General features: G+C 38.4%; 1 protein-coding gene across 1 annotated transcript in view; it reads left to right on the forward strand.

Moving 5' to 3' along the window:
• The window catches only part of LOC123994821 (diacylglycerol kinase delta-like), a 167,818-nt gene that overhangs the window by 131,355 nt on the left and 14,408 nt on the right, over positions 1 to 22,055 (forward strand). Inside the window, 2 exon segments of the mRNA XM_046297832.1 lie at positions 2,143 to 2,256; positions 20,429 to 20,563. Coding sequence (XP_046153788.1) covers positions 2,143 to 2,256; positions 20,429 to 20,563 — 249 coding nt within the window.

Consider the following 22,055-nt stretch of genomic DNA (forward strand, 5'->3'; position numbering starts at 1 on the left):
GTTTCTCATGGTCTGAGAGTCCTTTGGGTGCCTTTTGGCAAACTCCAAACGGGCTGTTGTGTCTTTTACTGCGGAGTGGCTTCCATCTGGTCACTCTACCATAAAGGCCTAATTGATGTAGTGCTGCAGAGATGGTTGTCCTTCTGGATGGTTGTCCCATCTCCACAGAGGAACTCTAGAGCTCTGTCAGAGTGACCATTGGGTTTTTGGTCACCTCCCTGACCAAGGCCCTTCTCACTCGATTGCTCAGTTTGGCCGGGCAGACTCTTGGAAGAGTCTTGGTGGTTCCAAACCTCTTCCATTTAATAATGATGGAGACCATTGTGTTCTTTGGGGACCTTCAATGCTGCAGAAAGGTTTTGGTAGTCTTCCCCAGATCTGTTCCTCGGTACGATCCTGTCTCGGAGCTCTATGGACTATCCCTTTGACCTCATGGCTTGGTTTTTGCTCTGGCATGCACTGTGAAACCTTATATAGACAGGTGTGTGCCTTTCCAAATCTTGTCTAATCAATTGAATTTACCACAGGTGGACTCTAATCAAGTTGTAGAAACATCTCAAGGATGGTCAATGGAAACAGAATGCACCTGAGCTCAATTTCGAGTCTCATAGCAAATGGTGTGAATAAGTTTCTGTCTTTGGTGTTTAATAAAGTTGCAAACATTTTAAAAACACTTTGTGTGTAGATTGCTGAAGAAATTGTTTTATTTAATCCATTTTAGACTAAGGCTGTAACATTACAAAATGTAGAAATAGTCAAGGGGTCTGAATACTTTCTGAAGGCACAGTATGTTCACACCCCCTGACTTTATTTTTTTGTGTGTTACAGCCTTTGTTACAGCCTTTGTCACTGGCCTACATACAGTACCCCATAATGTCAGTGGAATTATGTTTTTCAAAATGTTTACAAATGAATTTGAAACAACATAGACATGTCTGAGTCAATAGGTATTCAACACCTTGGTTATGGCAAGCCTGAATAAGTTCAAGAGTAAACATTTGCTTACCAAGTCAAATAAGGCAAAGGACCAGATTTAATCGCAAATATCAGGGAGGTTTTCCAATGCCTCACAAAGAAGGGCACCTATTGGTAGATGTGTAAAGTACGAAAACCAGACATTGAATATCCATTTGAGTATGGTGAAGTTGTTAATTACACATTGGAGTGTTTATCAATACACAGTTACTACAAAGATACAGGTGTCCTTCCTAACTCAGTTGCCGGAGAGGACGGTGACTGCTCACAGATTTTTTACATTTACCCACCTACCAGTAAGTGCTCTTCTTTACGAGACATTGGAAAACCTCCCTGGTCTTTATAATTTAATCTTTGTTTGAAATTCACTGCTCGACTGAGGGACTTTACAGATTATTGTATGTGTGGGGTACAGAGATGAGGTAGTCATTCATGTTATACACTATTATTGCACACAGTGTGCACTTATTTAGGCTTGCCATAACAAAGGGTTTGAATACTTATTGACTCAAGACATTTCAGCTTTTAGTTTTTATTAATTTGAATAAAAGTCTAAAAACATAATACCATGTATGGGGTATTGTGTGTGTAAGCCAGTGATACAACCTCAATTTAATCTATTTTAAATTCAGGCTGTAACACAACAATGTTTTGAATAGGTCAAGGGGTGTGAATACTTTCTGAAGACACTGTATATGTGACATGTGCTGAGGAGTGTTGCCACTTGACCACAGCTCTGCACAATATATTTGGAATTTACACTGAGTCTACAAAACATATGAAACACCTGCTTCAGTCAGTGTAGATGAAGCGGGAGACGGGTAAAAATATATACTTTTAAACCTTGAGACATGGATTATGTATGTTTGCCATTCAGATGGTGAATGTGCAAAAGACAAAATATTTAAGTGCCTTTGAGTGGGGTATGGTAGCAGGTGCCAGGCACACCGGTTTGAGTGTGTCAAGAATGCTCAAAAGTTTCCTTTGTGTATCAAGAATGGTCCACCACCCAAAGGACATCCAGCCAACTTGACACAACTATGGGAAGCATTGGAGTCAACATGGGCCTTGTAGAGCTCATGCCCCAATGACTCAATATTAGGAATGTGTTCCTAATGTTTTTTACAATCAGTTTATGTAAAAAATGACATGTCCTCATCCCTGCAGACGTTCACGGCGCCGTCCTTTGACGATAAGATCCTGGAGGTGGTGGCGGTGTTTGGCAGCATTCAAATGGCTGTGTCCAGAGTCATCAACCTGCAGCACCACCGTATCGCACAGGTAACACACACAACATTTTCACAAACTCTGAGAGTGTGGAATCCCTCCACATCCTCATAGAGGATCTAGATACTTTTTCAAACCTCTCTGGATTAAAACCAAATTGTGATAAATATTATGTATTCGAACACAAGAAAAGACAACTTTTACATTACCGGGTAGTTTACCAATAAAGTTTTCTGATGGGGATGTGGACGTACTCAGTATACATATCCCGAAAGCAAGAAATAATCTCACTCCAATACATTTTAATAGAAAATTAGCAAAAGTAGATAAGATCTTGCTGCCGTGGGAAGGAAAATAGCTGTCTATTTGTGGAAAATTCTGCCTGATTTATCTCTTTAGTCACATCACAGTTGACCTATTTGCTTATGGTTTTGCCTACACCTAGCAACCTGTTTTTTTTTATTATATGAGCAAAAAATGTAGATTTGTTTTTGGAATGGCCTATTTATGTAATGAATGTGAATTTGGAGTGCAGAAATGATTAAATATTAAAGCATTAGACCTTTCACTAAAGGCGTCGGTCATACAAAAGTTATACTTAAACCAATCTGGTTCTCTTGCAAATTAGTAAGAATGTCTCATCCGATGTTCAAGAATGGCCCTTTTTCCCATTATTCAGATTACAGCCGCTCACTTTCGGTTATTTGAAAACAAAATTATCTCAAAAATATAGTTATTTTTTTAACAAGCCATAAAAAGATGGTTGTAATTTCAGTTTAATCCACCAGAAAAGACAGAAGAAATAATACAACAAATATTGTGATTAAACTCAGGTATACTAATTGATATAAACCGTTATAAAAAAAAATATAAAAAATAAAAACATTTACAAAAAGTTATAATATTTGTAAATTATATCATAAATAGGACTGGTGGAGTTATGTCACACATGGAGCTAACACAAATATATGGAAATGTATGCTCTACCCAAAATTACAACCAAGTAATTGCAGCATTACCACAAAAATGGAAGAGGCAAGTGGAAGGGGGAAAAAGTAAGGAACTTGTCTGTCGGCCCTGCATTATGGCTGCAATCCCGTTAACAAGAGCGATATGACAACAACCAGTGAAAGTACAGGGCGCCATTTTCAAAAGAACAGAAATCTCATAATTAAAATTCCTCAAACATATATGTATCTTATATGGTTGTCAAGGTAGTCTTGTTGTTAATCCCACAACAGTGTCCGATTTCAAATATAATTTACGGGGAAAGCACCACAAACGAATATGTTAGGTCACCAACAACTCACTAAAATGCACAGCCAATTTTACCAGCCAGAGAGAGAGAAAGAAAAGCACAAATAGAGATAATATATAATAATAATATAATAATATATGCCATTTAGCAGACGCTTTTATCCAAAGCGACTTACAGTCATGTGTGCATACATTCTACGTATGGGTGGTCCCGGGGATCGAACCCACTACCCTGGCGTTCCCTGGCGTTACAAGCGCCATGCTCTACCAACTGAGCTACAGAGCCATAAAATTCATCACTAACCTTTGATAATCTTCATCAAATGACACTCATAGGACTTCATGTTACACAATACATGTATGTTGTGTTTGATAAAGTTCATATTTATATAAAAAGAATCTGAGTTTACATTGGCGTGTTACATTCACTAGTTCCAAAAACATCCAGTGATTTTGCATAGCCACATCGATTCAACAGAAATACTCATCATAAATGTAGATGATAAGACAAGTTATACACGTGGAATTATAGATATACCTCTCCTTAATGCAACCGCTGTGTTTCAAAAAAACTGCAATAATCTGAGACGGCGCCCAGAATAATAGTCGCATAGCCGCCATGTTGGAGTCAACTATAACCATAAATTACATGCTAGATATTCCCTTACCTTTGATGATCTTCATCAGAAAGTCTCCCAGGAATCCCAGGTCCACAATAAATGCTTGATTTGTTCGATAATGTCCATTATTTATGTCCAATTAGCTACTTTTGTTAGCGCGTTTGGTACACCTATCCAAACACTGGAGCTGGTCGACAGTTTGTTCGGACAAAAACTTCAAAAAGTTATATTACAGGTCGAAGAAACATTTCAAACTAACTACGGAATCAATCATTAGGATATAGCTTCAATAGTTCCAACCGGAGAATTGCTTTGTGTCTAGAGGATGAACAGAACGCAGGAAGATATCATTTGCTTTGCGCGTGACCTGGAACTGGCACTCTGCCAGTAGTCTGATGCATTCTGTTCTTATTCAGCCCCACTTCACAGCAGAATCTTCATTCATATCTAACAGGGATTTCAAAAGGGAATGGTTTGAAAATATACCAGCCTCAGATTTCTCACTTCTTGTTTGGATTCCTTCTCAGGTTTTTGCCTGCCATATGAGTTCTGTTATACTCACAGACAATCATTCAAACAGTTTCAGAAACGTCAGAGTGTTTTCTATCCAATACTAATAATAATATGCATATATTAGCAAATGAGACTGAGGAGCAGGCCATTTACTCTGGGCACCTTTCATCCAAGCTACTCAATAGTGCTCCTGCAGCCATAAGAAGTTAAAGACCAAAATTGGTTAAAGAAAATGGTGATGAATAAAATTAGACCAGTTTCATTTAAGGATCAAAAATGAGACAGATGTGCCATATAGATTCCAAAATAGTTGGGAAGAAATGTTTGATTCCGTGGCAGATGGGTTATGAATTGATACGCAAAACGACACTGTCCATATGTAGCTCAGTTTTGGTCACAGGTCCAGGAATGGCTGAAGAATTGCAGCATTTACCTGGAGCTAATGCTGCAAATAGCAATACTGGGTGATTTAAAAAGTCATAGTCAATTGATCAATAATATAATAATACTTTTAGCAAAACTCTTTGTGCAATATTGCTTTTGATATGATTTTCTGGTAATTTGTTAGTTTTTTCAATAATTTATTTAGTGCTTCTCAGTTTTAAGTGGTATATTTTCAAAATTCATAAATACCAATCTCTAAACTGATAACACTTGTAATGCTCCCTATCTTTATAGTCAGAACCTTTGATTGTGCTTTCACCCTTGAGTCATTCATGAAAAATGTATGTTTTCCGTGAAATACCATGGGAACATTTTCATTTAGTCACCAATACATCAGATATAATTGGCTTACCATTTTAGGCATGTTAACTTCCATTTAATCCAAATAGCAAAAAATACAAGATACACATTTCAAAACTATTATTTTTTAAGTGCTTAATAGAAATAATAGTAGATGGTAAATATCATTTTCATACAGTTCTTGACAAAGAAAACATTTTATTTTATCATTTTTAACCAATGGCAGGTTTCATTATCCTTAGACATTACATACATAGGACAAATCATCAGGAATAAGGGTATTGTAAAGCAGTTGGCGACTAACATTGTAGCATGGTGTGGTATGCCATTTCTTCCGCATCCAACGTTGTACAAGATCACCTTTTCGACGTGACTTGTCAACTGATACAGTATTGCCTGTCTCTCTGCTTGAAGCCACATTCATATATAATTTGGTTTTACCTTCCAACATACACTGGGGCAAAAAAGTATTTAGTCAGCCAGCAATTGTGCAAGTTCTCCCACTTAAGTTCTCCACTTAAGTTCTCCCACTTAAAAAGAAATACTTATTTTCCACCATAATTTGCAAATAAATTAATTAAAAATCCTGCAATGTGATTTTCTGGATTTTTTCTCATTTTGTCTGTCATAGTTGAAGTGTACCTATGATGAAAATTACAGGCCTCTCTCATCTTTTTAAGTGGGAGAACTTGCACAATTGGTGGCTGACTAAATACTTTTTTGCCCCACTGTAAATTGATACATTTGAGGTAAAAATATAGAATTTCAGTGTTCAGCAGATATCAAACTACACTGAGTATACCAAACATTAGGAACACCTAATATTGAGTTGCACCCCCCTTTACCCTCAGAATAGCCTCAATTCGTCAGGGCATGGACTCAACAAGGTGTCGAAAGCGTTCCACAGGGATGCTGGCCAAATGAACTCCAATGCGTACCACAGTTGTTTCAAGTTAGATGTATGTCCTTTGGGTGCTGGACTATTCTTGATACACACGGGAGACACTTTAGCATGAAAAACGCATCAGTGCTGCAGTTCTTGACACAAACCAGTGCGCTTGGCACCTACTACCAATGTTCCCTCTAATTTGTTTTGTCATTGAGCAAATGTCAGGTCTGCTGAGTGCAAACTTGAACGTTGTGAAAATTCTGTGCAACTTCCAGAGCATGTTTATTGTGAACACTGAGGCTATACCCATTTTGTTAAAGTTTTAACATTGGCCAAATAAGCAAAATGTTGTTGTGCTGTTTGATGCATGAAACCACTTTACAAAATAAAATATACTATTATTCACATATCATTATTACAGAGAATCAGACAAATGATGCTACCCTCTGCCTATTGGCTACTTAGCTTATTCAAGCCTGTCTCAAAATAGAACACCTCCCCTTTAAGCAAAAAAAAAGCTTTTTAACTGACTCACTTTTCAAAGTCTAGAAATGTACATGTTTTGTGCTCTTGTAGGAAGCAATCACTTCCCTATTGCTGACTACAAACTATCTTTAACTGGGCTAGTAACTTACTAACTAGCAAAGGATATGAACAAAATGTGCACACCTGGCTACATGCAGCTCTCGTTTTGATCTCAAAACAAGTGTATCTACTCATGACTGCTCATTCTGTAAACAAAGTCCAGTTTACCGGTCTGTGTAGAGTACGGGCTGAGTCGTGCGTACTCCAATGTGTTGTGCCTAAAACAAAATCTAGTTAGTTAGTTTTGTTCCTGTATGTTGCATTGAAAGTGGCTAATATGGAGTTGTTTCGATCACAATTGCTACAGCAAAGGGTATCGTGGATAGTGTTAACAGGGAAAACTCTAGAACATTGGTCACCAAACTTTCCTGAGTCAAGATCACTTTCTTAGTCAAAATGCAAGCCGAGATCTACCACTCAGGTTTTTTTTTTAACATGACCAATTAAAAACCGTACCATAGCAATGAGGTTTGTGTCGTAAGCTATATGCCCAATACTTTATCACCGCATATTGGCTTTGCTTGAATTGCCCTGCCCAATGCATTGTTGTTTGGGCCATTTAGAAATATATATATTTCAAAATTTGAGGTAGGCTATATGATCACACTGGTAATGGATCCATTGTTGTTTTACTTGTGAGGCACAGCTGAGTGAGTATACATTTAAATCATTTGCTTTTAAATTGTATTTTACTGGGCTGATGGTGCCTGCATCTGATGGTCAGTCTCAGCAGAGGGAGAGAGCAGCAGACTGAGGATCCACCTCTCATCATCTCTCCACTCTCCCTTTTCACCACTGACACTGACGAAAAAGGGACACCGTCTTCCAGCTGATGGTGAAACTTGAGTCTTACCGTATTGTTTCTGCCTCATGCACAAATTCATGTTGTTACTCCTATGAACAGAGAAAGTTAAATATTCCTCAATATTAAAAAGACCAAGCAGCTAATAATAATAACAACGCAAGCCTATAGATAATGTTAGGTTCTAAATGAACCGAGTAAAACTCACAGACGATTAGGAAAGCTCAAACCAAGTTTGTTCACCCGAAGTCTCGAACAGTTGAACAGACAAAGACATATTGCCACCAGCACAAGTGTATATATACCCCAATTTAGGTGAATTATCCTCCTTCTCTCGAACTTTATTGCTAGGCAGGAAGTTAAGCGATGCGAACAATAAACTGTTCCTTCTCCCTGAATGTGATCTGACCTCTGCCCCAATTCTTCACTAAACCACATCTCTCCAACCTTATCAGTGCCTGCAACCATGTGATTACTCCTACAGATAACCATTAACTTCTGGTTTAGAAATCAGACTATGGCACTCAATATTTCAAATTCAGGAGTCAGAACCCATTCCATATACTTTCTAACTCATTCATTACTGCTGCAGTGCTTGTTGTAGTGCTGAATTGAAATAGGAAGAATGCACATTTTATGGCTTATAAAATTATTGAATAGAAAGTGTTGATAGTGCTGAGTAAGAAGTTAAACATGAACTCAGTCATAAAAACAGCAGCTCTTTGCTGTGTTTGTTGACAGTCTCTCTCTAGTCATGGTTTTAAACATGTTGAAATCTCACAGTATCAACTTTGCTGTAGGTTTATTTTATGCCTGCTATGTTACTGCAGACATAATCTGAGCCATCTGATTGGCCAGTGGCTTTTTTACAGAAATGTTTGGCGATCGACCGGTTGGTGACCACTGCTCCAGAAAGTTGAGTGAAGTTAAATCTCGTGTTTCTCTATGTGGCTGATATTTCTTCTGCACGGCAGTCCCGGTGGAGCTGCACAGCAGTCTTGGGGTTACTGCACGCACGCAGCTTAGAGGGAGCATTGCCTACTATCTTAGTCTGTTCAAAGGCACTTCTATATTTTTTCTTGCCCATTTGTATTTATTATGGATCCCCATTAGCTGCTGCCAAGGCAGTAGCTACTCTTCTTGGGGTCTGGCAAAATTAAGGCACTTATACAATTTTAAAAACATTACAATACATTCATTACAGAATTCACAACACACTAAGTGTGTGCCCACAGGCCCATGCTCCACTACCACATATCTACAACGCAAAATCCATGTGTACTTGTGCGTATGTTATCATTTGTGGGTATGCATGTGTCTGTGCCTATGTTTGTGTTACCTCCCCCTGTTCCATAAGGTGTATTTCTTTACCTGCTTTTTAAATCTGATTCTACTGCTTGCATCAGTTACCTGATGTGGAACAGAGTTCCATGTAGTCATGGCTCTATCTGTGTAGTACTGTGCACCTCCCATAGTCTTTTCTGGACTTGGAGACTGTGAAGAGACCTCTGGTGGCATGTCTTGTGTGGTATGCATGGGTGTCCGAGCTGTGTGCTAGTATTTTAAATAGACCGCTCGGTACCGTCAGCTTATCAACACCTCTTACAAAAATAAGTAATGAGGAAGTCAATCTCTTTTCCACTTTGAGCAATGAGAGATTGACATGCATGTCATTAATGTTAGCTCTCTGTATACCTTTAAGGGCCAGCCTTGCTGCCCTGTTCTGAACCAACTGCAAGTGGCACCTGACCAAACGACTGAACAGTAGTCCAGGTGCGACAAAACCAGGGCCTGTAGGACCTGCCTTGTTGGTAGTGTTGTTAGAAGGCAGAGCAGCGCTTTTTTATGGACAGACTTCTCCACATCTTAGCTACTGTCATGGTCCAAACATATTGATACAACACCCTCTGAATGGCACACCTACACAATCCATGTCTCAATCCATGTCTCAATTGTCTCCAGGCTTAAAAATCCTTATTTAACCTGTCTCCTCCCCTTCATCTACACTGATTGAAGTGGATTTAACAAGTGACATCAATAAGAGATAGCTTTCACCTGTATTCACCTGGACAGTCTGTCAGGGAAGGAGCAGGTGTCCTTAATGTTTTGTAAGCTCATTGTATATACAGTACGTTAACCAAGCCATACATACCTTTGGATCAGTAGTTATCCGTTTTCAGCAGTTGATTTAAGCGATATAGTGATTCCGCAATTTAAAGTTTTGAGCTTTTGCTGCGGCGCGTTTGAGGTAGATGGTGGCAGATTGTGGCGGATTGCGTGATTCCGTCATTGCGCCAGACTATCGCAAGAGGGAATTAAAACGCTGATAAAAGCTTTTTGTTTCTCTCCCTCTAAAAAACTAAATAATGAATTATAAAATAACAAGCTGGGTTTATTTACCACAGTGTGGAAAGAGAGATAGCCCAGAGTGTATATAAAGTGAGTTTCTGAAACACAGAGTCATTCTTTGCTGATGTAAAGAAGAAACTGAATGAAAGAGTACAGTCAGGAAAAAACGTTAGGCACGTCGTCTGTATGGGCCTCATTTATGCACATAATAGTAATAATAATGTATTCATTATTATTAGAATATTTTAATTTTATATAGGGCTTTTCATTACAAGTAGAATCTGTCGTTTCAAAAATAAGTACAAATTAGGGATCAGGCAGTTCTTGGGTGATGGTCTTCCACAGCTTTAGATGATGGGCAGTTTGGAAAGGTAGTATCATGAGCGGTGGGAACATCAATGGAACAGCAAGGCAGGGAGTTAGAAACATCTGACGAACAGGCCACAAAGCGCCACATTGGGCACCTCATCGTCTTCGATGTTCACAGCTCATCCTCTGTAGGTAGTCTGTATCATCCACTACTGAAATGTAGCACCCACCTGGGTGATGCTTCTGCGCCAGTAAGACCACCACACCTCAGCAATAGAATGGAAAAGTCCCCTATGATACAGTGATTCCACAATCCTGCATCCCTTCACACTGCTGTCCACCTCCCTCTAGGAACCAGGGCAAGTGGCCAAAAAGCTGATACTGTTGATCTGGTGTTGCTGCATCTTTCATATCATGTTAGCTAACCAAATCAAACCTAAACTGACTTGACATTGTGGATACAATGGTTGCAAAAAGGTTTTCAATTTTTTTTGAAGATCTAAGTTATTTATATTTATTTGTTTTATTTATTACATTTATACTGAGCAAAAATATAAATGCAGCATGCAACAATTTAATTGATTTTACTGAGTTACAGTTCATATGAGGAAATCAGACAATTGAAATAAATTAATTAGGCCCTAATCTTTGGGTTTTACTTGAATGGGAATATAGATCTGTTGGTCAATCTTTAAAAAAAAATGGGCCTCGGGATCTCAGCATGATATTTTTGTGCATTCAAATTGCCATTTCCGTTGTCTGTAGCTTATGCCTACCCATACCATAACCCATAACATAACCCCACTGCCACCATGGGGCACTCTATTCACAATGTTGCTCACCCCACACAACGCCATACACGTGGTCTGCGGTTCTGAGGCTGCAATGAGGAATGTAAACAAATTCAATCAAATAAATCCTATTCATAATAAATAATCAGATGTGTGTTGCGAGCTTGTCATATTCCAACATTAGCTATTAGCCTATAGCGTTTGAATTTAATTAACAATGTTGTGTAAAAGTCTATAACATGCCACTCCCTTTCTACTGTACATACTGTAGGCAGTAAAATCAAATAAAAAATGTACCTGGTAATCTAATTTCATTTTCTGCGTGCCTAAGACCTATGAGTTTTAACCTTCTGATTGAATGATTATAATGAATACCAATTTAGCCCAATTGTTTTCATGACTCCTGACAGTATGCTATTAATTCCTCTTTTCTGCATGAATTAACCTTACGCAGGCCATATAGGGTTATAGTTTATGATGAAAGCCTGAATTAGCCAACAAATAAAGCTACTGAAACAATAACTTGAAAACAGATTATTTACTCAAACTTCTGCAAATTCCTGTGCAGGAAAAGTATGCCGTCTTTTCTCTGACACCAAAAATACAGCTGTAGGTGACGCTTTTTCCTTTGGAACCATGCAATTACCAGGTGAAGAGTAGTCTGTTTGCTTGTTTCTAAGGCGAGTTTTGCATCTGAAGTGATAGAGAAAATCAATATCCCCAAGTGTTCTTTCAAAATAGTTGGCCTTATATTATCTGCAGTTTTGCACAAGAAACTGTCCCACTGCCCCACGCTGTGGTGGATAACGCCTCTCCAAACACACTCACTCCTTTGTTTATGTAATCGGCTGAAAGGCACAAGTATCCTATTTATTTTTTTATTGTCAGTCCACACCATTTGTACTTACCCAAGTTCTCTCTCAACTCTGGAACCACCTCATTTTTTTATTTTGCCCGATGCAGGACTCTAGCGCAGAGGAAAGAGACTCTCGGACAGAAGCATTCACACCTCCATTAATTTACAAAAGGATAGTCTTAAAGCTTGGTTGGGTGTGAAAAATTCCTAAATTTGTGCCACAGTTTAGGCTACCGGTAGATTCGGTCAGTCATCTGAGCGAGGGTAGGAGCTAGGTTTTAACCTTCTGAATGAACGGGTTTAACCTACTGAATTAATGAAGAATGATTATATTGAAGAAAGAATGTAAAAAGAAGGAAAACAAATTCTCAATCAAGCAGATAGATAGAACAAACAAACAACGCGCTCATCCACAACATAGATAAGTATAATAAATATTGCTTATATTAAATATGAACACTGACAATTGTGAAATGTATGTACTAAGACAGAAGTTAATGTTTTAAAATCCTAATTAATCTACGCGCAATACCCCATAATGACAAAGCTAAAATAGTTTTTAAAAATGTAATCAATGTAAACAGGATGAGTTGAGCTCAATTTAGAGTCTCATAGGTAAAGGTCTGAATACTTATGTCAATAAAGAATTTCTGTTTTAAATTTGTATACATTTGCAAACATTTCTAAAAACCTGTTTTCGCTTTGTCATTATGGGGTGTTGTGTGTAGATTGATGAGGAACATGTTTTATTTAATCCATTTTAGGATAAGGCTGTAACGTAACAAAATGTTGAAAAAGTCAAGGGGTCTGAACACCTTCCGAATGCACTGTATTACTACTACTGTAGATGCTGTGTTTTTATTTTTTATGAACTACTGGGCTTACAGCAGTGATGGACATTGGTCACAAGTTCACACCTTGATGAGCCATTCAATTAGACAATAGCCAACCAATACTCTCAGAATAGCTGACCAAAATAGGTGACCAGAATAGGTGACCAAAACTAATTTGAATGTGGGGTTTGTGTTCTTCAGGGGAAAAAATAAAATACATTCTTTAAAAAATAATAATCGTAAATAAAGGCCCGGATATAATATCAACAAAAGAACAGAGAATGGAAAATTTGAGTTAGAAATGACCAAATGTCAGCTTTTAACCATCCAAATAGATTTATATTTTTGAAGGACATGTATTAACGGATGTTTTAGTACAGTAGGATATAGGCCTACATAGGCTACTTGTAAAATGTATTTTCTTTTTTATATATCATCTCAAACTGCAGCTGTCAAATATGTTTGCCTAAAATCAAGCACTAACACATATTGTATTAATGGATGTTTTAGGTAGAGTAGAGGAATTCAATTGAATTTGAATCATGAAGTGTATTCATGATTGCATGGCATGCATTCAAGATTGCATCTGTTCGGCTTCAAATACCCTGATTTTAATAAATGTAGTAGATTTGCTTAAAGATACCCTCTGATGGTTTGAACAAACATTAACGGCAAGCACTGTAACACACTGTACCGTACCACTGTGTCGTGTCTTTGGCTATGCCGGATTAAGTGATATGACATGCTATTCTATTAAATAATTTCTCCGTAATTATTATCATCTGATTGAGCTAATCATGTAAATGTAATTAACTAGAGAGTCGGGCACCACAAAATAATATTTATAGAGCTGTTATCTTCCGAATAAACTCTTAAAGACCTAGTAATATTTTACATCAATAGCAGTCAATATTAATCGTCTTCTTAATTCAGTCTCAACCAAGAATTTACAACTTTCAGATATCTGCACGAACTGGCAATACAAAATTGGGTTTAATCATTTATTTACTAAATACCTATCTAATCACACAGAATTACACATACACATAATTAAATCATAACTTGATTACAAATTACGTCATAAAGGAAAACGTCCCTAGCGGGCGGAACAGATATGACAGCTTGTTACACAAAGGAAAAGGGGCTGGGTTAGAGTGAAAGAGCGGGAAGACTGAGGGACACAGGGAGAAGCTGTGCTATCATAAATACAGTATCTGATGCCTTCGAAATTAACGCCCATTTGGAAAAGGAAAATGCAATAAATATTTACTCTGAGCTGAGCTTCGGTAGGTTGGTGGCAGATGGAAGGCCGTGTTGCCAAACCGAATCCTTTGAAGAATGTCTCTGGTTGTCAATTGGATACGTTGTAGTAACGGCGTTGTGTGGTAGACGGGAAACTCTGTCTGTTCCTTCCTAACCTGCGTTTGCATCTGCTGTTGTTTACTCAACGTCTAGGAGGTATCACTTCTGCAGTGAATAAGAGTTCAAAGTTCATACCATTCTCAACAAAAGCTCACACTGATGATGGCTTCGTTCTGTAGTTATGATCTGAACCATTCTGGCATAGGACCGTCGTCCTACATCCTCGGAACAGAAAGTTATATTGTCGTCAAGGGCTTATATAGGAAGGGAGAAAAGGGCGTGTTTTATAGCCCATGTCCCTTTAAAGGGCGGGCCACTGATTGAGCAGCCCTATCTTATGAAAACCCACATCTCACATTTTAGAAGCTAAAATCACATTTCATCCCATCACAAATAATTTCATATTCAAACATTGAACAACAATTCCATGTGAATCCGATAACTCTGGTGTGTAGACTTTCCACTGTAGAGTTTATGTCATCTGATCATTGATGTGAATGTCTCAGATGACAACCGAACTGACAGCATATTCATTAAGTACCATGTTCCATTGGTCGGATTACCAGAATATAGTTCATTTCCCCCCCACCTTCTGACGTTCCCAGAATCTCTATGTTAACCAAGGGTTTTGCAAATGTAACCTCAGTAGGGTAGAGAGAGGAAAAAGGGGGGAAGAGGTATTTATGACTGTCATAAACCTACCCCCCCAGGCCAACATCATGCCAACTGTATACCGCACGCTATATCACAGTATGATGCGACTTTTAATTCAGGAACCAATCGTTAATTGTATTTTCACTTTGGATGAATTGCGTGCCCATAGTGAACTGCATCCTACTCTGTCCTAGATGCTAATATATTCATATTATTATTACTATTGGATAGAAAACACTCTGAAGTTTCTAAAACTGTTTGAATTATGTCTGTGAGTATAACAAAACGCAGGCAAACTTCCAAACCGGAAGTGGAAAATCTAGGGCTGGTCGAATTTCAAGTCATCGCCTATCCACATCCAAACAAGATATGGATCTGTTCGCACTTCCTTCCACTAGATGTCAACAGTCAGTAGAACGTGGAATGAAGCCTCTAGTGTGATGTATGACTGGATGGGAGGAGAATGAGTCACTGGTCTGTCAGAATGCCTGGTTGCGCACATTTCTGTTGATAACGCCTGCGTTCCATGACTCTGTAGACAAAAACGAATGATCCGGTTGGAACGTTATTGGATATATTTATGAAAATAACATGCTGAAGATTGATTCTACTTAGTTTTACCAGTTTATTCGACCTGGAATATAACTTTTTGAAGTTTTCGTCCGAGTTCGCCTGGACCAGCGCCAGCTTTTGGACATGTGAACTAACCGTGCTAGCAAAAGCAGTTAATTACACTAGCAATGGACATTATGGAACAAAACAACGATTTATTGTGGAACTAGGACTCCTTGCCCTGCATTCTGATGAAAGATCAAAGGTACGGGAATATTGATGATGTTATTTCGTATTTCTGTTGACTCCACCATGGCGGAGAAATATTGTTACTTCTTAGCGCCTTTTTAGATTATTGCATGGTATGCTTTTTTTGTAACATTTAAAACAAATCTGACACGGTGGTTGCATTAAGAACCAGTGTATCTTTAATTATATGTAAAACATGTATCTTTTGTCAAAGTTTATGATGAGTATTTCTGTTATCTGGCGTAGCTCTCTGTAATTACTCCGGATATTTTGGAGGCATTTCTGAATATGGTGTCAATGTAAACCGAGATTTGTGGATATAAATCTACATATTATCGAACAAAACATAAATGTATGAGTGTCATCGGATGAAGATTATCAAAGGTTAGTGATTCATTTTATCTCTAATTCTGCTTTTGTGACTATCTTTGGCTGGGAAAAATGGATGTGTGTTTTTTGGATTTGGTGGTGATCTAACATAAGTATATGTTGTGTTTTCGCTGTAAAACATTTAAAAAATCGGACATGATGTGTATATTAACAAGATCTTTATCTTTCATTTGCTGTATTGGACTTGTCAATCTGTGAAAGTTAAATATTTCAACAACAAAAAATTGGGAATATCCCGCGCTGCCTTTTCAGTGGAATGTTGGGAACCCCTAGCCGTAAGAAGTTTTTAACAAATTACAATAAAATCATAAAAAAAGTTAAGTCAATATTCTATTTTGAAAAGCAGATACTTCAATTTGAATATGTATCCAAATTGAAAGAGTGATTTGGTGCCATGAACAAGTGACTGTGAATTTGTTTGTTGTACTTAAGTGTGCTGCGAGTTTTGAAACGAGACATTTTGATGATCTGTGTCAGAGACGTGTGTATAGGTGGCAGGGAAGTCAGGCGCAGGAGAGTCAAACGGAGTGTAAAATTGAGTCTTTTAATAAATGTCCAAGTAACATGCTCCATAACACTAATAAGAAAAATGAATATAAACAAATATGGGTACGAAGCCCCTTCGCGCACCTATACAAATAAACAATACACTGACAATAAACAATCTCTGACAACGACATGAGGGGAAACAGAGGGTTGAATACACAACAGGTAATGGATGGGATTGAAAACAGGTGTGTGGGAAGACAAGACAAAACCAATGGAAAATGAAAAATGGATCGATGATGGCTAGAAGACCGGTGACGCCGACCGCCGAGCACCGCCCGAACAAGGAGAGGCAACGACTTCGGAAGAAGTCGTGACAATCTGTTTAGATTTTTTTGCTTAGAGTTGTGAAACTGTACCACATACTTGTGAAAATTGCACAAGTGAATACATTTATGAATACATTTATAATCCTATACAAAATTTGTGGGCAGAACTGAAAAAAGCGTGTGCGAGCAAGGACGCCTACAAACCTGACTCCGTTACACCAGCTCTGTCAGGAGGAATGGGCCAAAATTCACCCAACTTATCGTGGGAAATTTGTGGAAGGTTACGCGAAACGTCTGACCCAAGTTACACAATTTAAAGGCAATGCCACGAAATACTAATTGAGTGTATGTAAACTTCTGACCCACTGGGAATGTGATGAAAGAAATAAAAGCTGAAATTCCCTACTATTATTCTGACATTTCACATTCTTAAAAGTAAAGTGGTGATCCTAACTGACCTAAAATATGGAATTTTTACTAGGATTAAATGTCAGGAATTGAGTTTAAATGTATTTGGCGAAGGTGTATGTAAACTTCCAACTTTGTATAAATATTGCTGTCACCTTGCCAATATATCCTCCAAACACCGGCTTCGAGCGATTTATCACTTTTATATAACTGCTGAACACTGTAAAATTCTATATTCTTACATCATAAATGTGTCAATTGGCATGCATTTATGTTGGAAGGTGAAACCAAATCAAATCATGAGGCTGTAAATAGTACATCATCCTCCATCAGCCAGTGTGTTTTGATAGTGACTTTTTCCACTTTGTTCTACAGTGCCTTGCGAAAGTATTCGGCCCCCTTGAACTTTGCGACCTTTTGCCACATTTCAGGCTTCAAACATATAAAACTGTATTTTTTATGAAGAATCAACAACAAGTGGGACACAATCATGAAGTGGAACGACATTTATTGGATATTTCAAACTTTTTTAACAAATCAAAAACTGAAAAATTGGGCGTGCAAAATTATTCAGCCCCCTTAAGTTAATACTTTGTAGCGCCACCTTTTGCTGCGATTACAGCTGTAAGTCGCTTGGGGTATGTCTCTATCAGTTTTGCACATCGAGAGACTGAAATCTTTTCCCATTCCTCCTTGCAAAACAGCTCGAGCTCAGTGAGGTTGGATGGAGAGCATTTGTGAACAGCAGTTTTCAGTTCTTTCCACAGATTCTCGATTGGATTCAGGTCTGGACTTTGACTTGGCCATTCTAACACCTGGATATGTTTATTTTTTGAACCATTCCATTGTAGATTTTGCTTTATGTTTTGGATCATTATCTCGTTGGAAGACAAATCTCCGTCCCAGTCTCAGGTCTTTTGCAGACTCCATCAGGTTTTCTTCCAGAATGGTCCTGTATTTGGCTCCATCCATCTTCCCATCAATTTTAACCATCTTCCCTGTCCCTGCTGAAGAAGAGCAGGCCCAAACCATGATGCTGCCACCACCATGTTTGACAGTGGGGATGGTGTGTTCAGGGTGATGAGCTGTGTGGCTTTTACGCCAAACATAACGTTTTGCATTGTTGCCAAAAAGTAAAATTTTGGTTTCATCTGACCAGAGCACCTTCTTCCACATGTTTGGTGTGTCTCCCAGGTGGCTTGTGGCATACTTTAAACGACACTTTTCATGGCTATCTTTAAGAAATGGCTTTCTTCTTGCCACTCTTCCATAAAGGCCAGATTTGTGCAATATACGACTGATTGTTGTCCTATGGAGAGAGTCTCCCACCTCAGCTGTAGATCTCTGCAGTTCATCCAGAGGGATCATGGGCCTCTTGGCTGCATCTCTGATCAGTCTTCTCCTTGTATGAGCTGAAAGTTTAGAGGGACGGCCAGGTCTTGGTAGATTTGCAGTGGTCTGATACTCCTTCCATTTCAATATCATCGCTTGCACAGTGCTCCTTGGGATGTTTAAAGCTTGGGAAATCTTTTTGTATCCAAATCCGGCTTTAAACTTCTTCACAACAGTATCTCGGACCTGCCTGGTGTGTTCCTTGTTCTTCATGGTGCTCTGAGACTATCACAGTGCAGGTGCATTTATACGGAGACTTGATTACACACAGGTGGATTGTATTTATCATCATTAGTCATTTAGGTCAACATTGGATCATTCAGAGATCCTCACTGAACTTCTGGAGAGAGTTTGCTGCACTGAAAGTAAAGGGGCTGAATAATTTTGCACACCCAATTTTTCCGTTTTTGATTTGTTAAAAAAGTTTGAAATATCCAATAAATGTCGTTCCACTTCATGATTGTGTCCCACTTGTTGTTGATTCTTCACAAAAAAATACAGTTTTATATCTTTATGTTTGAAGCCTGAAATGTGGCAAAAGGTCGCAAAGTTCAAGGGGGGCGAATACTTTCGCAAGGCACTGTATCTGCTACCATTTCGAATGATTGTGTAGTGTACAATGCTCTGCTGAAATACCTGGGTTATATTTAACAATATACTCCACTCATTATCTCAGTTGAAAAGTCACATAGAATATTAGATGTTATACATTGTTACATGGGGCACAAATGGCATACACACACCGTGCTACTGCAATACAATACCTCTTTTTTTATGATTTGTCAATTTGTATGTTCTGTATTCAGTAAGAATAATTCAACTGTAAAACTGAAATAATTCTCAACACGCTCTCAACCTGACATTGAAAACAAAGCATAAAAAATGTGGTTTGCAAAACAAAAAGATAATGTCAAGAAAAATTGTATAGCCTAATACTGTATGGAAAATTATATTTACCATCTACTATTCCTTTTCAAACACTGAAAAAAGCATTGTTTAGAAAATGTACCTTGCATTTTTTGCTATTGAATTAAACAAAATGTTCTCATGGTATTTCATGGAAAACATAAACGTTGCATGAATGACTCAGGGGAGAAAGAAGTGTTCAGCTCCAATGAATGCACAATCAAAGGTACTGAACAAAATACAAGTGTCATCACTTTTGTACTTTTTGAAAATATACCACTTACATCTGTAAAATGCACCAAAGTAATTGAAAACATTTTCAATATTTTCATTTAAGGGATAGTTCACCAAAATCAGGAAATAACATTTTGGTTACCTTTCCCTGTAGGCAGTCTATGTACAAGGTATGACAGCAATCCACAGTATCCATTGGCTTGCATTGGATTTGGACCACAAATTGTAAAAAGTTTGCATTTGGAAACAGTGGCCAGGTAAACAAAGGCAAATCATGGATTGCTGTCATACCTTGTCCATAGACTGCTTACAGGGTAAGGAAACCAATTAGTAATTTTGTAATTTGGGTGAACTATCCCTTTTTTAAATGGAAGCATATACAGTGTGCAGTCCTTTGTGTTATTCTAATGTACCGTGCATTCGGAAAGTATTCGGACCCCTTGACTTTTTCCACATTTTGTTACGTTACAGCCTTATTCTAAAATAGATTTTCCTTTTTAATCTACGTACAATGCCCTATAATGACAAAGGGAAAACAGGTTTTAGAAAATTTTGCAAATGTATTTATATTCATATTCAGACCCTTTGCTATGAGACTCGAAATTGAGCTTAGGTGCATCCTGTTTCCATTGATCATCCTTCAGATTTTTTATACAATTTTCTTGGTTTCATAGCGTCTGGTTGAATATTTCTCCCCATTTGCTCTCCTATTGCAGTGTCGTACAGTGAAGATCACCATCCTTGGGGATGAGGGCGTGCCGGTGCAGGTGGACGGAGAGGCCTGGGTCCAGCCCCCGGGGTACATCAAGATTATCCACAAGAACCGAACGCAGACTCTCACCAGAGACCGAGTGAGAACACATCTATGGGGTCACACATTTTAAATGTTAGAGGGATTAGAGGGACCGTAGAGTGCTGAGTACCAGGCAGTTAGCAAGTTTTATAGACTACTAATGACCATCAGCAGTATCAGAGCTTGGAGAAGCCTAATTATTGTGACTACATGGGCACGTGGAATTTGACTGCCGTCATGACTAGTGATCGCCGGTGTAGCGCTAATACGGTCACCGTAACAGCTCTACTCATGCTATTTATGTTAGTACAGGGTGAGCTGCACAAAGTGGACTTCCTACTAAGGCACACCGCCACAGTGCTAACAGTATAACTCTGCTTCATAGGCACATGAATACTGCATAAAGTACAGTGGTTCCTCCTTTAAAAGTTGCGAGCTTACACCGCAGGACTTAGAGGTACCCGGAGTCACGGCCACCGCAAGGGGGAGTTAGAGCACTCATTATGCATTTGGGTCCCAAGGTTTCTATATGACCAGTCATATCGGGTGGTTCCAATGACGAATTTGACGCAAGCCACCCGTCCCTGGTGACTTTCTTCAGCAAAGATGGCTGACAAAACATTATGGTGGAAGCAAATTTAAGTAACTATAACATCATAGCGAGTCAAGCTAAAAATGTACACTTGAGAGGAATATGTTAGTTAACTTCTTGACGCTACCTATCCCGTTAGCGAGATAATTGTCATCAACAACTGCTGAATTGCATAGCGCCACATTCAAATAATATTACTAAAAATATTTATATTCATGAAATCACAAGTGCAATATAGCAAAAGACAGCTTAGCATTTTGTTAATCCACTTGTCGTTTCAGATTTTGAAAATATGCTTTACAGCGAAAGCAATCCAAGCGTTTGTGTAAGTTTATCGATCACTAGACAAAACATTATGAACACCTAACATCAAAGTAGCTTGGTCACGAAAATCAGCAATAAAATTAATCGCTTACCTTTGATGATCTTCGGATGTTTTCACTTACGAGACTCCCAGTTACACAATAAATGTTCCTTTTGTTCCATAAAGATGATTTTTATATCCAAAATACCTCAGTTTGTTTGGTGTGTTATGTTCAGAAATCCACAGGCTTGAGCGGTCACGACAACGCAAAAGAAAATTCGAAATAGTATCCGTAATGTCCACAGAAACATCTTTATGTCCAAATACCTCCTTTTTGTTCGCACATTTAGTTCAGTAATCCAATTGCACAAAGCGCGGGCACAAAGTCTGGACGAAAAGTCAAAAAAGTTCCATTAAATTCGTAGAAACATGTCAAACGATGTATATAATCAATTTTTAGGATGTTTTTATCATAAATCTTCAATAATATTCCAACCGGACAATTCCGTCATTAGAAAGGAAAGAGAACGAACGTCGCGCTCACGGCCTTGCGCGAGAGTAAACTAATGTCTTTCAGCTTGACCACTTGTTGAAACAGCTTTTATTCGATCCCCTTTCACAATACAAGCCTGAAACAACTTCTAAAGACTGTTG

The sequence above is a fragment of the Oncorhynchus gorbuscha genome, linkage group LG14 (assembly GCF_021184085.1).
Source record: "Oncorhynchus gorbuscha isolate QuinsamMale2020 ecotype Even-year linkage group LG14, OgorEven_v1.0, whole genome shotgun sequence".
Lineage (NCBI taxonomy): Eukaryota > Metazoa > Chordata > Actinopteri > Salmoniformes > Salmonidae > Oncorhynchus > Oncorhynchus gorbuscha.